The sequence below is a fragment of the Rhodnius prolixus genome, unplaced genomic scaffold, assembly GCF_049639745.1.
Source record: "Rhodnius prolixus isolate KJV_2025 unplaced genomic scaffold, Rpr scaffold_5, whole genome shotgun sequence".
NCBI lineage: Eukaryota > Metazoa > Arthropoda > Insecta > Hemiptera > Reduviidae > Rhodnius > Rhodnius prolixus.
Genome location: NW_027411624.1, coordinates 5,829,504 through 5,850,232, shown reverse-complemented (window position 1 = coordinate 5,850,232; position 20,729 = coordinate 5,829,504). Strand labels below are relative to the sequence as shown.

Sequence of the window (20,729 nt, the reverse complement as noted above, 5' to 3'; positions counted from 1 at the left end):
CTGATAAATAATGAATGCAGCAGGCGTTGATTTTGTATCAACACATGATTCTATAGTTATAATCAGAAAACTAATTATAATGTTCTCGTCTGTACTTTATCTCTTCTGGATTTACCAACCGATCTCCAGTAGCCCAATTCAGTGGCCAAAAGTCTTCTACTTTCAAGTTAATTAAGGGTCCAAGTTTCTGCACCGTACACCTTCAAGACGCTTTGTACTCATTGAAATGCCTACACCAGAGCACTTTATTGACTAGACCCTAAACCCTTTTACCTTCCTTATACTTTCTGATTTGCCCAATTGTACCTTGCTTTGAAATTCCTAATTTATCTATTATTATGTTTTTATTTGGAAATTATTTACTTGTCTAATACGCTTAAATGGAACTAAAGCCTCGTGTTAAAGTAAATAAAATAAAAATAAATAAATGCAATGTGTCACAAAAGAAAAAATCGAACAAGCACAAACTTTATATTGTGTTTAGATATCAAGATTGATTGCTCATTCCAGGTATTCAGAAAATTCTGAAACATCGCCCTCTTGCAAGGGTCAGAAGATCACAAAAAGTCAAGAGATAAAGAATTCCAGTGGCTTGTGCACCCATCCCTTCTCTCATTTTTTTTTTATTGTTAAAGATGTTTTAATTATCGCAAATATAAAGTGATAATCTTTTCACTTATCAGTGCCAAGATTTTCTAAAAACACGCAGAAAGTGAGTAATAATTCTCCTATAAACTGTACGCTTTATGTAAACCGTTATGGTGTAATTTGCTATTATGTTAACAGTTTTGTTAGTAGTACTGGTAGGCTTATTGATTTTGGTGGCATTCATTCCCTTTGACTATGTGGACATCAGATGGAGGACGATTAGGATCATGTCAAAACTACCCGGCCCGCTGGCAATTCCAATTATTGGATTAGGTATCTTCATTGCACTTCTCCGTGACAATGGTAATTATTATTATTTTTGTAAATTTCTCTCACTCCTAGTAAAAGAACTAGTTTTGGAGGAAAAAAATCACTAGTTAAACAATTTCATTTGACTATCACATCAATTACTTAAACATTTTTTTATAATAAATATTCAATATACAAGAATTTTAACAAGCCTTAAACTTTTACTAAAATTTATTTTCAGAATTAGTGAAAACTATTTCCTCTTACTACTACCGTAAGCAATATCCTCGTTTGTTCGTAATGTATATAGTTGGCATCCCGATTATAGTTTTGAAAGATCCTAATGATCTAGAGGTAAGAAGTTTAAAGTGAATTTTTTGAAATATGACGTAGAATTGTTATAGCCGTCAATTAGAAGCTTAAAACTGTAACTGAAAATATTCCCTCAATACTGGGTTATATGAGTATTTACATTCACAGAATCTGAACAGAATTCGTAACTAAATTCTTGTTTTTTTTTATCTGCTCCTGTCAGATCCTTGTCATTAAATGCCTGCCTCTCTTTCGTAGAAGAGATGCAATATTCTTCAGCAATAACCTGCTGAGCAACGAAGTAATAAATGATAGCTTGATTGTGCCTGTGTTCAGTAATTAAAAGAAATGTTTTAGGGAGCTAAACTACTGGCCCCTCTTATAGATTTGATAAAAGAGACACGATTTTTGGACGAAAATGCATATTTCAGTGAGAATACGAATTCAAAAACGACACGATCGTTAACCCTTCCTTCTTACCTAACATTAGTAAAAGTAAGTGTAAATTGCAGGAAGTTAAACTTTATATTTCGCTTCAAGAATCCGGAAATACCACTTTTACTGATTTTTCGTTGATTTTCTCGAAAATGGCTTCTACGAATTTAAATTCGTAGTAATAATTAAATATGTACTAGAATTTTAGTGAGGGCAGAAAAAAAATTTAAGTTCGAACTTGAAGAATTGTAGTAAGAGACAGTTGTGTGGGTATTTAACAACTGGTTTGTTCCAGTTGGGTGTACTTTCTCAGGCTGGTAAAGCTAAGTTTGCGAATTGCTGCAGAGGATGCATTTTTTTCAGCAATGTCGAAGTCGCAACGTTTTCCATCTCACAATTACTTTCAATAAGCCAACGGCCAAAGGGTCCTACAAAAAAGATTTGCAGTAATAACTTGCATCAGTATCTTCTAATCTTGGCACTGAAGAAGTCTATTTAAATCCATAGACAAAAAACATTCCGGGAAGTGCTTTCCCAATGGTTTTTATAGCACTGAATATCCCGGAAGTTAACAAAAAGTGTTATTTATTCAAATAACGCGAATAATTATAAATGGCATATATAATATTAATAATACATAAATTTGCTCTTCCTAGCGAGCTTCTTACAGCTCACTGTCCGGTGAGTTTTGTCTTTAACGAGAGTACACTGTTCGGAGGCCGTCATTGCACTGAAAAAAGCTTCGGGCGCAATAACTTCAGATATTAACGCGCTTTAAATCGTAAAAAAAAATAATGATATACAAATAATTTATTGTAAAAAAAAATATGGTAATTAATAAACAATATAATCTGTTCTAGATTAACAGATAACCTCTTCTACACTAACCGTTCATGGTTAATTTTATTTATAATTGTTATCGTCTGACCTATAATCAGATTTCAAGTGCACATATTTATTTAAAGCACGTGTGTAATTACACAGGATATGTTACAGGCGAAAACATGTAGTGTGAACACTCACAAGACTATTCGTAAGATTGTAACTCACTAATTTTTCTCCAATTGAAAACTTCCGAGTCTTATTTTAATCCTTTCGACACCAGTTTTGTTCGCTTTTAGTTTAGTTTGTAACCTCACATTACAATGAAATGTAACCTTACAGGAAAACCTATCCCAACTGCTATAAAATGTAAATAATAAAAAAGAATTATAAAAGTTAAATTTATAAAATCTATTGGGCATGAATGTATTAAGTAATTTACAGCAAAACCTAGCAGCCACTTCCGAGAAAGTGAACAATCCATTAAGTTAAAAGCAATTTCCGGTTCGGCAATTTTCTTTAAAGTCGATTTTAGCAACTCACTCAACCTCCTTGATCAGTAAACAGGAATTAGGACCATGCATAATGGAAAATGTCAGTTTAGAAGGAACCTAATCCAGAAACGTTGGTGGAGTCCAACTTCAGAACAACGCAAGTTCTCTAGTAACATGTGTGCTGTCCAGTCTATCAAGTCTGTTATTGTGTCTGCTTCCATCCCTCTGTGTTTTTGTTTATTGCATTATGTGTATAGATGCTCAGTGAATCAATAAAATTCTAAGTATAGAACAAGCACTGAGGTTTCAGAGGTGTCTATCTTTCAATTAGAGGTTAGAGCTGTTTAAAATATTGTAAGCCGTCTTAATTTCAGTGTAATGTTAGTAGATTTTCAGTAGGGTCCAGGTTATTCTCGTATCGAATTTAAGGGTAACTAAAAATTCTTACTAAAAAATTGTTGGTGTTTTCGTAATTAGTACGCTATTTGGTTTTTTCAATTATGAGTGTAAGCGTTTTCTGAATTGAACAAACTCTCAGAATTTCCCAGTTCGCAAAAAAAAAAAAAAAAAATATGGTAAGTCAATCTAAACACCTCAGTAGGCCGGTGAATTGCCCTTAGCAAATTTTACAGTTGGTCCAGAAGTACTGAGTATTTTTCATCTTGCATTAGAATAAGAAGTTTAAAGTAAACTATGGTACTTTTCAAGAGCCAACCTCTTTCCTTAAGGATTTTTGGATGGAACTAAAATCTGTTGCATGTGTTCAATTTTTGAGAAGATATCTGATTTACAAACGATTCCTTGGAAAGGTATTTCCGTGAACAATCTGTTTAGAATATTAATCACCACTCAGAAGAAGGAAAAAATGGCCGTCATTATTTTCCACAGAAAAGTTACTTACACATTGTCTTATTAACAGCAATTACTTGGAAGTGTGAATCATATCAAAAAAGGACTTGAATATAAACCACTTCAAACATTTCTAAACGAAGGATTACTGACAAGTTCGGGTAAATGTCATTTATTTTGTTTCTCTAAAAGGTATTAATGAAGTAAATAAAAATGGTAATACTTCCTCTTACTTGGTAAAAGAAAGTTAAAAATATACAATTTCGAGATAATATTACATGTTTAAGGTGAAAAATGGCGTAAAAGAAGGAAACTGCTCACAACAGCATTTCATTTCAATATTTTAAAGGACAATTTACCAACTATAAATAAACATGCCAGATACCTTTTGCGTAACATTTTGAAGAAAGATGGTAAACCATTTGAGGTCGATCATCTGGTCACACTGTGCACTCTCGACACTATTTGTGGTGAGAGTCTTTTCATGCTTATTTATAAATTAAACAAATTTGAACTTTTCAGCTTAGCGATATCTTCTTTCTCTTCAGTGAGGAGGACACAGAAACATGGACGAAAAAGTGACGAATCAAGAAATGCTAACAATGCACATTTCAATCCTCTTCTTTGTGCAAACTTTTGCGCTATCTTAGGCTTTTCATAGACTAACTTGGAATCTATGCACGAGACATAAGAGACAGACTATGACCAAACTTCTTTACCGTTCGGAAGACCATCTTATCAACGAAATCGAACAGATTAATATACAGTACAATTAACAAACTTATGTGGACTTACGGTCTAGAGCTGTGGAGTTCAGCCTAACTGACTTACATACAGGCATTCCAGTCTAAAATACTCGTAATAGATAATAGATGGTCTTTTTTTACGTCACAAACTTAATTTCCACATCGACGTCAACATTGCTTATGTTCAACAACTCACCAAGAAAAATACCATGATTGCGATACATTTTCTCACCGATCCTACCGGAAACTCACTCGCCTCTTCTATCATTCCTGACAATCCACCTCGCTGACTGAACCGCCAGTGGACCCAAGATATCTTTCGAGACTGACCAAAAAAATGAGTATCCCAACATGAGAGCTTCTCATTATTTACTCTGTCTTTAATCTTTATCTTGTATACCGTTGTAATTTATAATATTAAAGAAACATAATAAAAATCTTACATGTTTATAGACATTAGAGTAATCTTAAAAATTAAAATGTTATCATTCATGTGTCCAGAGACCGCCATGGGGATAACGCTGAACTCGCAAGATAATGAAGCCTCGAAATATGTGGATGCAGTAAGAAGGTTAATGAATGTTTAAACCCTCCATCAGTATCGTGAGTTAAAAATTACAAGTTTCCAAAGCTTCAAAAAAATTAAAAAAACACTAGGCCCTCCAGAGAAACCTCAGGTAGAATGGGAAGCCATGGTGCAACTCCTCGCACCATTTCAACCCTTGACGCACCCCATATGTTCTGAGCAAGGCTCCTCCAAATTAATGGAACTAGGCACTTCAAGAAAGTTGTAAGAGTAAGGTATCGGTAGTAAGGGGTAACCACTTCCTGATTTCCAACGCACCCCCTCCCGGTACAAGTACGTCATTATTAGATATTCCAAAAATGGCACCCCAAATTAAGACGTTTAGAGTGTTCTACGGGAAGTAAACTATCTCTTCAAGTTTGATAACCTCCCAGATTCTCCAGGAAAATACCAGGGGAACGAACAGACGGCAAATGCGGATAATCACTCTAAGAAGCCAAACACTCCTTCCCTGATGCCTCCAGGTAAGATATGTACCGCCTATACTCCACTGATCCCTCACCCTCACTAATAAGTGAATTCTTAAGTAATTTGCCCTCCCAAATCCACATAGCCGCTTATCTTCCCAGAGAATACCCGTACAAAGCTATTTTCTGGACAGATGGCACTAGTTCAAGGTATGTTATTTCCTCGTTGTTCAAATAAATAAACTAAAAATGTAAAAAACATTTGGAATAAGAGAAGTTTCAGAAACACGTACAGACTGAATCTTTTTTTTTTTCTTAAACACAATTAAATGTTCACAGATTACCTGAGCTGGTGGTGGATAGAGTTCGTAAATTTTGGAAGGGAAAAGATTGGTTATACCGTTTATTGCCTTCTGGTAAACAATTTTATAAATCTATACGAACTTTGCACAACTTTTCTGAAAAGGTTAATTAATATAATTAAATGTTTAATTAAATGCAAAAAACTTGTTTGTGGCTTGAGGGCAGATTTCCTCTTTCTTGTTGCCCACAGATAATTAAAGAAAGAAAACTTAGTTACAGTATCGAGATGTCTAGAAACTGCCCGAAAACAGAAAATGAAGAAGATTTGTTGGGTATGTTATCAAAGAATTCAATTTACATCCATAAAGTTTCATGCGTTATTTAAAACAACCTGCTACATGTATATGGTTTTTCAAAACTAAAGAATTATTCAGCAAACCGAACTTGTTATTAACTTAACTCAACTGAACTTTGAAGCTACTACTACATTAAAATGTAACGATAACATTCTTAAGAGTTTCTCTTACTCGTACTCTCAAGATACAAAACTCACAAACTTTCTTATAAACTTCGAACATTTGAGTCTTATTTTATTGTTACCAAAGTTGCACGATTTGCCAACGTACATTACAGCTGAATAGAAAAACCTGCTGCCAACTCCTATCTCAACCCCGGTAAAATCTCAAAATCGAAAACCTGCTCGATTACAGGAAGAAATTAGCAGAGTAAAAGAAAAAAAGAAAAGAAAAAAAAACAAACTGGATAACGAGAACTATATTTTATTAAGAAAACAAAATTCGTAATTATTTTCTACTTTCAGCACAAAATCCTAAAGCATTTTTAGACAGTCTGTTGGAACTTGATCTGAAATATCCAAATTTATTCACCGATGTGGATATAAGAGAAGAAGTGGATACCTTCATGTTCGAGGTAAGTTATTAGATTGCTTATAACTATAAATTTCGCAAATAGAGCCATATATACATATCGGTTATAAATCGCCCAGGGGCACGATACTACCTCAGTCGCCCTCACTTTTGCACTATACATGCTTGGATGTCATCCGGGTATCCAGGTAATTACCTTTACTATTAATGATTTTTATTACTAAATAAAATTCTATTAATAGAATGTGGCAACTATTTCAGGAGAAAACATTTAAAGAACAATACGCAATTTTTGGTGAAAGTGATCGAGCTGTGACCAGTACAGATTTACATGAGATGCACTATCTAGAGATGGTCATCAAGGAAACATTAAGGTTATATCCCAGTGTTCCTTATATATCAAGATTACTCACCGAAGACTTAAAACTACGTAAGTATTTCTTAGTTATTGCAATAAATTCATCAAGAAACTGTATCAAGGTTGACGTAATTAAATAACATTTTGCAACATTAATTATTGTTATAATTTTCAGATGGGAATTTAGTATTACCTGATGGAATAAATGTGATCGTACTTCCGTATTTCCTTCATCGAGACGCTCAATACTTCCCCGATCCTGAGGTTTTCAATCCAGAGAGATTTACAATCGAAAACTGCAAGGCTAGACATCCATTTTCGTATATACCGTTTAGTGCTGGACCTAGAAATTGTATAGGTTAGTATTATTTCACTGTCCGTTCTGGACCACTATAGACATTATCTGTAGGAGATAAGTCAAATGGAAAAAGAAGATAGGTATATATTAATGCAACCCTATAATGTACGCTGATCAGGATAAACCTAGCTAGAGCGCTCTAGCATAGTGTTTCTCAATGTTGGGTTGTGAACCTTTATTAAGATGAGAAGGCGTCAAAGAAATAATAAGAATTTAAAAAAAACCCTGTTGACGGAAATCCTGCATAATTATAAAACAATTATTTTGTTGAAACAAATTCTTCTACTGCTAAAGTGTGATGCTCTAGCAGATATCCGTTTTGAAAATACGAAGATCAAAAATGTTCTTTTTTAAAAGCACCACTCATATAATTCAAATTAATCAAGAGGATAAACTTAACTGAAGTATCGCCTGACAAAATTTTGGAAAAAATTTAAATAAAACCTGAGTTCCACTTATATAAATTTCGTCCGTGCGGTTTGTCATCATACTATTCGATTCAGAGCATAAGATGAGATCTCAGAACCGAACATCTGCGTAATAGCTATTTTCCTTAATATGATACGAAGAAAGTGAAAAACATCGGTGAAAGATTAAAGAAGATTAAGGTTCTGTATCAAAAGATGTTTTCATAACTTACATTGCACTCAGCATAATAAAAAGTCGTTTTACATTACTTTAATTTCTTATTTTATCTGATTATTACGATAAGAGCATTACTGCAGTCACATAAAAATAACAATAGAAAGTACGTTTATGGACAAAAATAGATTAAAAAGCCTATCCGAATTCTGATTAAATATCCAAATCTGATTGAAAAAAAGCTGTAAGATAGTTACGACTTATTAATGGACTTTCAACATTGATTTTAACGAAAATTCAATTGCTATTTTTCTATATTGAATCAATACAGAAATAATTATTTTTATTTTCAGGGCAGAAATTTGCCATGATGGAAATAAAAGTCATCCTCTCGACAATTATTAGATCTGTTAAAATTGAACCTATCACCAAACTGGAAGATATCAGCGTATTTCCGTTTTTAGTGCTTAGAAGTAATTCTGTGATGATTAAATGTGAACCAAGGATTACTGTCAAGTAATATTATCAATAGATAAATAAAACTGGTACTTACATTATGTCGTTGTATCATTACTGCCTTCTACCACAATATAATTGTACTTAAAATATAGTTGAAGTTGTCTGTCAATCATATACATACATGATCAATCGGTCAATCTTATACATGGTTAAAAATTCTATTGGTTGATGATTCTGAGGTTAAAATCTAAAATCTTCCCATTGTTTTGCAAAATCAGATAATTGATTAAGCTCTATAAGATGTGTTTTGGCCCCTGTTGTAAGAATGAATTATATGTATACACATCACAAATTATATTGAAATATTGTAAGAATGAGAATCGCAACTTATGTTATAGCATGCATATATAGTGATAAAGAAAAATTATAAAATATATATATCATAATTATAAACATGAATAATTATAATTCCCAAATAGAAAAATTCGAAGTTATTAAAAAAATGGATTACAATTTGAAAATGAAAAAGTGCCTTCAACTTACAAATACGCACTGTAGAATGCGCTAAGAGATGGGGAACAAACTAGTCAAAACATAATCTAATTATTAAATTGACGAATTAACACTTGGGATTGGCAAGTAAATATCACTGAAATCGGTTTCTAATTATGAAAATTTAATTAACTGGACTCACTAAGAACATATTTATGAGAAGATGATACTTGTTTGGCTTAGTCATACTAACAAATTAGTAAAGTTTTTCGCACATTAAGAAAATATTTACCTGTTAGATGCAAAAGCCTGAATCATTTGTAAGAAAAAAACATCAGTATTCCACTTAATGAGAAGTTTCTGTTATAGAAGTCTAGATCCTTCGTCACCACAGCCATTAGTACTTGTAATACTGATACCCGTCCTTGATTACTATTACATTACCTTCCTGTACAAAATAACCTCAAATTTAAAATAAGGACTGCTGTTTGTAGTAGCACCTAAACTGTGCCGAATCGATATTATCAAATAATCTATTTTTAAAATGTATGTGGTTGAATTAAAATATTTGAAAAAAAATGGTATGAACACTCTCATGTCTCTACTAAAATTAATTAAATTTTTTATAACAAAATTTGAAAAAAAAGAGTTTTTTTTTTTTTTTCTTTATTAGAATTTTACAACTGCACAAATATATATGCAACAAGTAAATGTGCTAAATAAGTATAGACATGGCGTGATTGTCGTGAATGACGGTGACCCAGTGGTGACCATCGTTAGCTCCTCAGGTGATCTCGGGGCCAGCGACGCCTGAGCCGTCGTACGGGGTTTCCGGGAAGTGATTGGGATGAAAGGAGTTGTGCGAGTGGGTTGGGATGGGATCTGAGGAGTTTATGGAATTTAGTGTAGCGGGATTTAGCGAGGTTGGTTACAAATGGAATATTGAGGTCGGTATGAAGGGTGAGGTTTGACACATAGAAAGGAGCGTTCGTAATACGGCGGAGGATTTTAGACTGAAGGATTTGTATGCGGTTAAGGTTGGATTTTTTGGCAGCGCCATAGAGTTCCAGTCCGTAAGTCCATATTGGCATGAGGAGAGAGATGAATAGTCTTCTTTTGTTTCGTAAAGTAATTTTCGATCGTTTGTCAAGTAGTCTGGCGAGAAGTCGATATCTTGTGTTGAGGTCTTTTCTTTTTAGTCGAGTATGAGGATTCCAAGTAAGTCTTTTGTCGAGGAATAGTCCGAGGTATCTCACGTGATCTGCAGGTGGTATAGGGGTGTTATACATATAAACAGGAGGAGGGATTTTGCGGTTAAGTGTGAAGACTATGTTTTTGGATTTAGAGGGATTTATTTTAATTCTCCAGTCGGTTAACCATGTTTCTATGGAATTGAGATGGGTTTGAAGTGTACGGGTAGTGAAGACAGGATCAGTACCAGAGGATAGAATTGCCGTATCATCGGCAAAGGTGTACAAGGAAGTAGAAGGATGAGTTGGTAGGTCAGCCGTGTAAATGGTGTAGAGGAATGGGGCGAGGATGCTTCCTTGTGGAACACCAGCAAGGATAGGATAAATAGAGGAATTGTGGGTTCCATAGGATACTTGGAAGTGTCTATCAGTTAGGTAGGATTTAAGGACTAGGAAGTATGTTGAAGGTAGGATGTTCTTTAGTTTCCAGAGGACGCCCTCGTGCCAGACTCTATCGAATGCCTGAGCTATGTCTAAGAAGACACCCACACAATATTCTTTCTTTTCGAGGGAAACAGCGATGGCGTCTACAACGCGATGAGCTTGTTGTATAGTGGAATGGAACTGTCGGAATCCAAATTGATGATCAGGAATATGTTGAAGGGGTATAACTATAGCTTGAAGGCGGGGTAAGAGGAGTTTTTCGAGGAAAAGATAGTTAATTAGCAATATTAATCATTTTCACCAATAAAATTCTACGTTGAAAAATGTAACGCCATAGCTCCCCGAAATTAATTATCCTGGATAAAAAATTTCAAACTTGAGTGATACGTCTTATTTACATTGTACCAAGTTGAAGTGAATCCCTAAGGCGACTGATGTAATTACAGCGAAAAAGCGATCGCGCCCAGTTGCTGATGTGGTAGAGCGATATTTTTCCAATTTGCGAAGGCCTGTGCTATTGGTTTGACATGTATACGAACAGATACAGGGCTGAAAACTGGTATTACAACCATAATAAACGTGTAACCGTACTTTACAATAGGAAACAAATTTTCATTGGAAACTGTCACGATTTAAAATAAATTCACTAATGGAATTCCTAGTTTAAAGAAAATCGATGGGACAGTTTTCCAAGAAAACCCCTAGAAACTGAAAAATCTATTTAGTAATGCGGATGAATACGACGAAAATTTAGTCATCCCACCGTGGCACCCTGATCTTGGGGGAGTGTTGATGTTGTGGTTATGATGCGTGGACATGTGAGAGATTTCCGCATTTTTCTAAACAGCTATGTACTTTACATCTAGACAAATTATTAATAGTAAAATATGTGCTTCCGCACCCCGTCTACGAAACCTAATTGGTAGTTAGACGTTAAGCCTGTGTGTATTGAGTTTGTGAATTCGTTAAAATTGGTTTACACAAAATTCATTAATGTAATTAACCCATTCGAGACGAATTGAACACATGTTTGCAAAGATACTGAATTGCAATTATCAAGCAAGACAGTACAGTGTATTTCAGTCGAATTTCTAAACTAAAAATAAACTAAACTGAAATGATTTCTCTAGACTTATCTATATTTCATGCACTTAGAACAGTAACTTTTATTTAAATATTTTTTTCTTGTACCTAGAATTGATTGATTGATTGAATTTATGGCAGTTCGGAATAAATGGGCATTAATAGTACTTCATTGTACAGTTTTACAATCTGTATTATGTGATTTTGACTTAACAGGAATTCTGAGTTTGAAGGAAAAGCATAGGTTGGGACTTAGGTGATTACAGTATGAGGAAATTTGAGTATAAGTATTCAAGTTACATTTTCTTTTATTCCTTGACATAAAATTATTTTTTAAAATCTTGAAAATACTTTAATGCGTATAGGATCACACGGTTTTAGCAATATCAATGGTGTTAAACTTCTAGCACTAATTTCATCATTGACGCTTTCGATTTTGGCGAATCTCAAAATTGTTGAAAGTACCACTTTTAACTCCATCATGGCGAACTTTTGCCCTGCAAAAAACAAAAGCCGAAAATGAGTAGAAAATACATCCTGCTCTCGCAGAGAGAAACAAAGCAAATCTTGGATGTATACAAACCGATACAATTCCTGGGTCCAGCGCTGAAAGGTAAATAAGCGTATGGATGTCTTTTCTTACAATTTTCCGCAGAAAATCTTTCCGGATCAAATACTTCTGGATTTGGAAAATATTTGGGATCTCTGTGCATAATAAATGCAAAGATGCCAACATTTGCTCCTTCCGGTAACACTGTTTTGTCTTCTGTAAGATTTTTATCAAAATATTATAAATTAATATAATATAAATAAATATATATTTATTGTTTTACAGTTTAAGTTCTGTACTTTCTTCTTACTGCAATTGTTACTACTTTACCAGTAAGATAAGGTATGTAATCGATAGTGAGAACGGAAACATCCGTTGCTACCACTTCTGAGTTGTTCTAAGTAGTCTGGCCAAACAAGTTACGACTGGCGAACAGTAAAATACGATAAATTTAAAAAATAAAACTTACTTAGCACTAAATCTTGGATAAGATTCCTTGAAAAATAAGGAGCAGGAGGATAAATCCTGATAGACTCCTTGATTATCATTTCCAGATAATGCATTCCATGCAGATCTTTGTTGTTAACCTCTCGGTCACTTTCGCCAAAGATTTCATACAATTCTTCGAATGCTTTTTCCTGTTTTAAAACAAAAGAGAACAAGAATTACAGGAGCTTATATATATTTAGCTTTTACCTGTGTATATTATATTAGTTTGGTGTGATTATATATGAATATTTTTTCATTTTATTTTCATGTGATTTGTAAGTCGTTTTTACTAATGTTCAAATCTATTTGCAAGAACGTGTCGATAAAACGACAGTGGTTCATCACTATAGTTTACTAACCTGTACATGAGGGTGTCTCCCAAGCAAGTAAAGGGTGAACATTATACAGCTTGCAGTTGTGTCATGTCCCTAAACACATACCATTGATTAATGAAAAACAAAAAACTTATTTGTTGAATATTTTTCTATTTTTTTAGATCATCGAAACTTACTGCAAACATAAAATTATCAACCTCTTCTCTGATATCTTTATCTGTAAGTGTGCCCTTAGATTTGTCTTCCAAATCTATGAGTATATCTAGGAAAGCTTTTTTTCCCTTTCCTGAAAATTATCGGATAAATAGTGAATACTTCAGACATGAAATAATTAAATAGATGTAACCGTCCTAAAACAAGTTTACACCAGAAACAGTTTCAATTTTATTTTATTTTAAGTGACAAAAGTTTACTTTTTACATACGAGACGATGATGAGTTTATTTTTTCTTCAATATTTTAAAAAATTAAAAAGAAAAGACCACTAAAACTTTGGAAAAAGGTAAGAGTACATGGTAAGGTGTAGAAAATGTTGAATTAATTTTTAAGTTTAGAAAAGTGAAACAAATCATTCACAATTTTTATTTTTGGAAAAACTTCTCTGGAAAACAACCTTTATTAAATCAGGTAAGTCCCTCCCCCACTAGTGCCAGGTGAGACCCTGCAGCATCGATATTGATGAAAAACTCACACAAGTACTCTAGTGATATTCGATGAAGAGAACTGGGTGAAATTAACGTATCGAGGTGCCCTGATAAATGTAGCCTTCTACTTGTGTGTAATACTTAATAATTGGGTATGTTTTGTTTAATTATTCGTGATGTAAGAGTTTTTAATCATTGTTCTAGCGCCGTCTATTTTTTTCCACCACTTTAATGAGAAGCGGTTTTCTATAAACAAATCAACGAATTAAAAGGTTGGATTTTCTGAAATTCTAATAGCCTCAGCGTATACTTTCCTAGCCAACCCAGACCATGATGATTAATTTTAAAGAAATTTACAATTACCAAAGTTGTTATCCTCTTCAATGTTATTTTCTGAATATTTTTTTTCAAGTAAATATTTCAATTTTCTATTTTGAATAATCTATTTAAACAAAAAAAGAAATGAAGGTAATGAATTTTTCACTTTAATTATTGTTTGTTAAAAGTATTTTTTGGAATACTTACGTTTTCAGAAAAGTTGTGAAGATATTTTAAATTTTTGGAAAATTTTCTACCGTCTAACGTCAGAAAATACACCCAATCGTTCGAATAAAAAACGTTTTTACTTCTATCAAACGTTAAGCTGCATGCCCTTTATGAGGAAAAAAATAATAAAAAAACTTAATTTGTTACACACATTTTGTACACGACTCTAGTTAAATTTAAATATTATGGATAACAATAAATTACCTTTCGACAGCATTTAGGTAATCATTGTTTTCTTCACGCTCCTGCAAATTCAACGAATGTCCCATAGCAGTTTCTGCCCCCCAAAAAATAGGACATATTATATTTTTATTTTCTAATACGATGAGGTAAAATTAATTAATTTAATAATTTATTAAGATTATGCAAAGGCACAAGCTTAAAAAATCTGGTACGGGCACTTACACAACTTTCTCTTAAAACTCATCGTACTAATATTAAATTTAGAGTTAGTACTAAAAAATACAGTTATTCACTGTAATATTAATATAATCAGTATAATCAATTAATGATATTGTCTGAACATAACGTCAATGATCACCTTTTTGGACCTTGCATGGACAGTACGTACCAAGCCTTGGCCTGACAGTCCTAAAGAGACAAACCTAAATTGGACAACATAATAGTGTATAACCGTTAACTTTCTCTAGCATGAGATTTCCAGGGTTGTGACAGATAAGGGAGTGCTGAACTATAACTTAAACCTATGAATTAATTTTTTTGCATGATATATAAGAATAATTAGGTTGCTTTTGTTTCTGTAACTGCTACACTACAGGTTAATTAATTAAAATTTACACAATAAGTAAATACAGAAAATACACTTACCACTAATAACGTCCAAAGTGCAGCGTACGACCAGTTCTTGAGTAACGAACGGTCTACCTTCTTTCTTCAACATATTTCGCAAAAGACATCTAGCATTTTTGTTTAAACTTTGCATATTATTTTCCAAAATTTTGAAATGAAAAGCAGGTGTTAGAAGTTTCCTCCTTTGATGCCATTTTTCTCCTGAAAATTATTAATTTTATACAGAGAAGCACCTAGAATTTATTTTTTTTCGGAGGAGGTAAAGGATAATTTAAGAAATGCTTTCAATGAAGTCTGAAATCTTTTCAGAGAATATTAATTGCATTTGGGTTCTAAGGGAGATGGGTGGTAAAGCATTCTTTAGAAGAATAATTTTAGTTTTTCGGTGAACACAATAAATATTTGGATCAACAATATTTTAGTTCCCAGTTCTACTTTTTGACAAAAATTATTTTACTTCATTGCAGTAGTGAACAAGTGAAGAAAGTAGAAAGATACGATCCCTAAAATTGACCCTGGTTGCGTCCCTTATTTTCAAGATTTGAAAAGTTATTTAGGTGCAAAAACATTAATGACAAATATTATTACTTGTTACTTGTTTAACAAAAACGTTCTTAAGGTGAAGTAGTTTCTTCAGGAATCTTAGAGTTTCTACAGGCTATTCCAGCAACATCTACGCTGAAAGTCTCAATACATATATGTAAGGCCGTTATAGAGATATTGATGTTCTTATTTTATCCTAAGCCACAAAACTCTAGCTTCCGCTATGCCTTACCTCGCAGACTAGTACAATTTTTCAGAGTTCATCGGAAGAGGTTGCGCCGGTTGCATTAAATTGGATACTTCATTGGGCCAATATATTGACCTCGTTGCTCTGAATTTAACGAGTAAGTGTTCAAAAATGCCCTGAAGAACAAACTCGATGTCTGGCCTCAGCATTTCGCCGATGTGTACCCCCCAGATAGATGATGTGTTAACAAATATGCGTGGCAAACTCTAGCTGACATGATTGCACAATGAGAGCGCTACATGGGAAGTGCATAAGAGCTTTGAATAGATAGGTTAACTTATACAATAATAAAATTAGCACTACCTTTACTTAATACAAGACCATCTTGCATCCAAGGGAACAAACAGTGATACTCATTTCCTTTTTGAATGGCTTGGGAACTTGCCAAAATTACCTGGAATCAATAAATTGGTTGCATAGAATTTTTAAAGTCATAAACACGCAATAAAGTGTAAGTAAAAACAAGTAATTGACAGCACGTGTGACGTTTTAGTGATGAGTCACCTAATCATTCTGAATACAAAAATTAAATTGTCAGTGTGAATTAAAATAATAATTACAATAAAGATTTACTTAAAATACAATTTGTTTTATTATTATTTTAATTATTGGTTTTAATAATTTTGGTTTATACTTTGTATTTTATATCAATTTAATAACGACTCGGTTTTTTGCTGATTCCACAATTCCGTGTTATACAATAAATTTATTTTAAACATTATAAATATATTTCTGTTATATAAATGTATATAACCGAAGCACGATCTATTCTATCAGAAATTTCCATAGCAATTGAATTTAGGGCTGATAGCACGTGAAGAAAAAGCTGAATATTTGCCAAATGCTATGAATATTAGACTACAGCTCAAGGCGATTCAATTGAAGAGAGGTCGTATTGGAAGTGGCAAGAGAAGAGAGTTGAAAAGGAGGTTGATAAAGATTTCTTTCCACTAAATAATTTTTTTATATACGAGGGTCGTTTAAAAAGTCCGTGCAAAAATAAAAACTACTTAATTTTTTGGGGTAAACCTTTTTTATTTTTCAACATAGTCTCCTTTTAGGCTTATAAACTTCGTCCAACGCTGCTCTAGTTTGTTGATCCCTTCCGAATAATAGGATTTGTCCAAGTCTGAAAAATAGCCATTCGTTTCTGCAATCACCTCCTCGTTTGAATAAAATCTTTTTCCCGCCAGCCATTTCTTCATATTGGGGAACAAATAGTAGTCCGAGGGAGCCAAGTCTGGAGAATAGGGGGGATGTGAAACGAGTTGGAATCCTATTTCCATTAATTTTGCGGCCACAACTGCTGAGGTGTGAGCTGGTGCGTTGTCGTGATGGAAAAGGACTTTTTTGTGGGCCAATCGTGGGCGTTTTTCTTGCAGCTCGGTTTTCAAACGGTCCAATAACGATGAATAATATGCACCTGTAATAGTTTTACCCTTTTCCAGATAGTCGATGAGGATTATTCCTTGCGAATCCCAAAAGACAGCCGCCATAATCTTTCCGGCCGAAGGAATGGTCTTCGCCTTTTTTGGTACAGATTCCCCCTTGGTAACCCATTGTTTAGATTGTTCTTTGGTCTCAGGAGTGTAGTGATGTATCCATGTTTCATCCACAGTGACGAAACGACGTTTAAAGTCCTGCGGATTCTTCTGGAACAGCTGCAAACCGTCCTTGCAACACTTCACACGATTTCGTTTTTGGTCAAGCGTGAGCAATCGCGGCACCCATCTTGCGGATAGCTTTGTCATGTCCAAATGTTGATGCAAAATATTATGTACCCGTTCATTCGAGATGCCCACGGAACTAGCAATCTCACGCACCTTCACTCTTCTGTCATCCATCACCATATCATGAATTTTATCAATGATTTCTGGAGTAGTAACCTCAACAGGGCGTCCAGAACGTTCAGCGTCACTTGTGCCCATATGGCCACTCCGAAAATTTTGAAACCACTTATAAACTGTTCTAATCGAAGGTGCAGAGTCACCATAATGTTTATCAAGCTTCTCTTTAGTCTCCTGAGGCGTTTTGCCTTTCATAAAGTAGTGTTTAATCAACACACGAAATTCTTTTTCGTCCATTTTTTGAAAATCACTCGACTTCCTCGATTCAAACGAATGCCAAACACAAAGAAATAGACCGATCTGGCTGATACTTGGTGTGTGTTCTTCCAAGAGATGCTACTAACTAAACATAACCTCGATACGCGCCAGTGGTGCTATCTCTCTGACTTTGCACGGACTTTTCAAACGACCCTCGTATATATATATATATATATATATATATATATATATATATATATATATATATATATATATATATATATATTATATATATATATGTATAAAGATGTTGCCAGGTTCAGAAAGGATAAACGCAGTCAAGCAAATTACCAATTACGCCCCTCTTCAAGAAGTCCTTGGAGACTGCCTCTAAATAGGCTACAGGGAGCCAAACTCACCTGTACATGTGCTTGTAATTATAGAATAAAGCACGAAATAATAGAGATACGTAAAGCTATTGATTTTATTTTAAAAATTTGTTTTAAGGCAGTTTTGAAAAAGAATGAGGTCAACTCTAAAGGCGATATGCACCTTATATCTTATTGTAAAAATAAGAATTAAATATGTTAAAATTCGAATTTTGATTTTTTTTAAAATATTTTATTTTTTTTTAAATTTAGAAAACATTTACTGCCCATACTTCCATCTAAACACTCATCAGACAACCCAAATACAAACTAAAGAAAATTATAAAATCAAATTAAATTTTATACCTCCAAGTCATCCGGATCAAATAGCCACACCGTGGGTATGCCAGCGAGCCAGAACGCTACAAGACGAGCATATTCTTGATGAATATTCTGGAAAAACGCTAATATATCTGTAAATAAAAAATTAATAGAATTCTGCAAATTGATAATTGATTATCAAATCCCAGATTGAAGAAATTTTTTACAAAAGTTATTTGAATAAGAAGTATCTCAAATTCCAATGTCTACTCTACAGAGTAGATTTACAGAATAGGTGTTTAGTTCTTGGCATTTTTTTCATTTAAAGTGAAAATGAACAATACTAAGTAAAAATAAGTTTCAAACTTATTCAATTTGATGAACAAAGATAAATGAAAGTCGCTTGAAGTTCCTAAATGGTATTTTTTTTTAAATTACTAAAATGAGGCCAAGATTATTATTTAAAAATTAGCTTTATTTATATATAAAATAAAAATATCACCTATATCACGTAGTTTTGCTAATCGAATAGCTAATCCGATGAAAAATGGAAGACCTCTTGGTCCAGGAAGTTTAGACATTTTCCAGATCGTCTTTGGTCTTAAGTCTATTAAATGAAGTGGTAATGCGGCGGCCATTAATAGAATAGCCATTAATAAAATAAGTAATAGAAACTCCACAATCATGGTGAAAAACTAGTCACGAATAGGTTTGTAATAAAAAAAATTGTCAAGAATATTTCTTTTTGGCACAATAAACCATGAAAAACAATTATTTGAACAGTAATCCTCCCACTCTTTTGGAATGCTAAAAATAAAAATTAAAAAAGAAGGGATTAGAATGAGATCAGAGCATGTTGCGGATTATTAAAAATTAAAGTTCTGCACGTAATACTCGTAGATTTGTTGGCCGAGCCCGATTAGGGGCGAGGCCCACTAATCTAAGACAAATTGTTGGTTTTAAATTCGATTTTATGATCTTGTACTAGGATATTTTTTGTTTCGGAATCCAGTTTTTTTCGAGACTCAAAAATTACTAAACTTTCGAGCGGCAACTGCAACTAAGAAGAATAATAAATATTTATTATTTAAAATAATTGGAAAAAAAGGTTTAAGAGCTACACTGAACCCTTTCTACATTTTACAGCTGCCTAATTTTTTCCCCCTAAAGCATCTTCTACCAGGCTAAGTTTCGTCTTGATATTTTTTGTCATACTTGCTAGTCACAACATATCATGTGCAGCAAATATATTTTTTAAACTTTAGTACAGTTTTCAACTTTCATTCCTGAAAAACGTCCAAATCATGCCTACATAAACCTAAAAGATGGTCCTGTATCTTGGACAGCCTTTAGCGGATATGTGTATAATCATTTGTTTAAGGAGTTTGTCGAAGCTCTACGTTTGTTTTCTTTAAATTCATTCAAATGGGACTTTAATAAAAAATATATCCTCCATTTTTTCTTGGCCCAGAAGTATCTTAATTTAAATTCTTTAATGGAAAATCCTTTAAAATATTTATAGAAACTAGTAAGTTGTCAGAGTGTAAGGAAAAATTGTTGCTTCAATAAAAACTGAAAGATCAATTCAGTAAGGTGGTATTTCATCCAATTGGCTGATTTTTGTCCACAAGCCTATTGTCAGATCCGATAGTAGCTGCTAAATCCAAATATTAAATTCGAACTTACAGCGATACACACAAAGCCAAATTTATAAAAACCACTTTTTTAAACTAATGTGCAGTTTAATTATTCTGAGGACATCATAAATCGTTTTTATGTGGTTGGGATCATTATACTCGTATATGTAGTAGTTTAAGTCGTATTGCAGGGCAGTCCGTATGTGTTCTAAAACGAACACAGTCAGTAAAAATTTGTTAATGGTAAGAATTGCGCCGTACGATTTACAAGTTGGTGGTGGGGAATACACGTGGCATCAAATTCACCTTTTGTCTGATTCAAAAGCGGCTCAGTATCATCCTCGACATTTAGGACGGAAAAAGAAGCTCCATCTGTTAACATCGCTTATAATCTCTCGTAGCATTTATCGGTGACATCATGCCATCTCAGGCTTTATTTCTTCTTCACGTTGCTTCTGGTAAGAACGAACTGAAGTGTGGGGAGAGATTCA

The 20,729-nt window shown here is 33.6% G+C and overlaps 2 protein-coding genes across 5 annotated transcripts; one reads left to right on the top strand and one right to left on the bottom strand.

Annotated features, from left to right (window-relative positions):
• The first annotated feature begins 573 nt into the window (after positions 1 to 573).
• Positions 574 to 8,593, top strand: LOC141458017 (cytochrome P450 4V2-like). 4 transcript variants are annotated; one of them, XM_074135507.1, is made up of 13 exons: positions 574 to 712; positions 787 to 951; positions 1,139 to 1,251; positions 3,880 to 3,970; positions 4,097 to 4,279; positions 5,057 to 5,126; positions 5,888 to 6,014; positions 6,102 to 6,183; positions 6,672 to 6,781; positions 6,858 to 6,926; positions 7,000 to 7,168; positions 7,272 to 7,454; positions 8,390 to 8,593. In XM_074135507.1, exons 2-13 carry the CDS (start codon positions 876 to 878, stop codon positions 8,554 to 8,556), a joined length of 1,440 nt encoding a protein of 479 aa, XP_073991608.1. In that variant the 5' UTR covers positions 574 to 712; positions 787 to 875; the 3' UTR covers positions 8,557 to 8,593. The 4 variants fall into 4 exon arrangements, with proteins under 4 accessions (XP_073991608.1, XP_073991607.1, XP_073991610.1 ...); XM_074135506.1 differs by lacking the exon at positions 574 to 712 and having other exon boundaries at positions 719 to 951; XM_074135509.1 differs by lacking the exons at positions 574 to 712; positions 1,139 to 1,251 and having other exon boundaries at positions 719 to 951.
• A 1,270-nt stretch (positions 8,594 to 9,863) lies between these two features.
• Positions 9,864 to 20,626, bottom strand: LOC141457704 (cytochrome P450 4V2-like). Its single transcript, XM_074134915.1, has 12 exons — positions 19,104 to 20,626; positions 18,647 to 18,753; positions 16,171 to 16,261; positions 15,096 to 15,278; positions 14,472 to 14,544; positions 14,247 to 14,373; positions 14,085 to 14,163; positions 13,255 to 13,364; positions 13,103 to 13,171; positions 12,724 to 12,892; positions 12,288 to 12,470; positions 9,864 to 12,201 (listed from the first exon to the last, which is right to left on the bottom strand). The coding sequence occupies exons 1-12, from the start codon at positions 19,285 to 19,287 to the stop codon at positions 12,038 to 12,040; spliced, it is 1,539 nt and encodes a 512-aa protein (XP_073991016.1). The 5' UTR covers positions 19,288 to 20,626; the 3' UTR covers positions 9,864 to 12,037.
• Between the last annotated feature and the right edge of the window lie 103 nt (positions 20,627 to 20,729).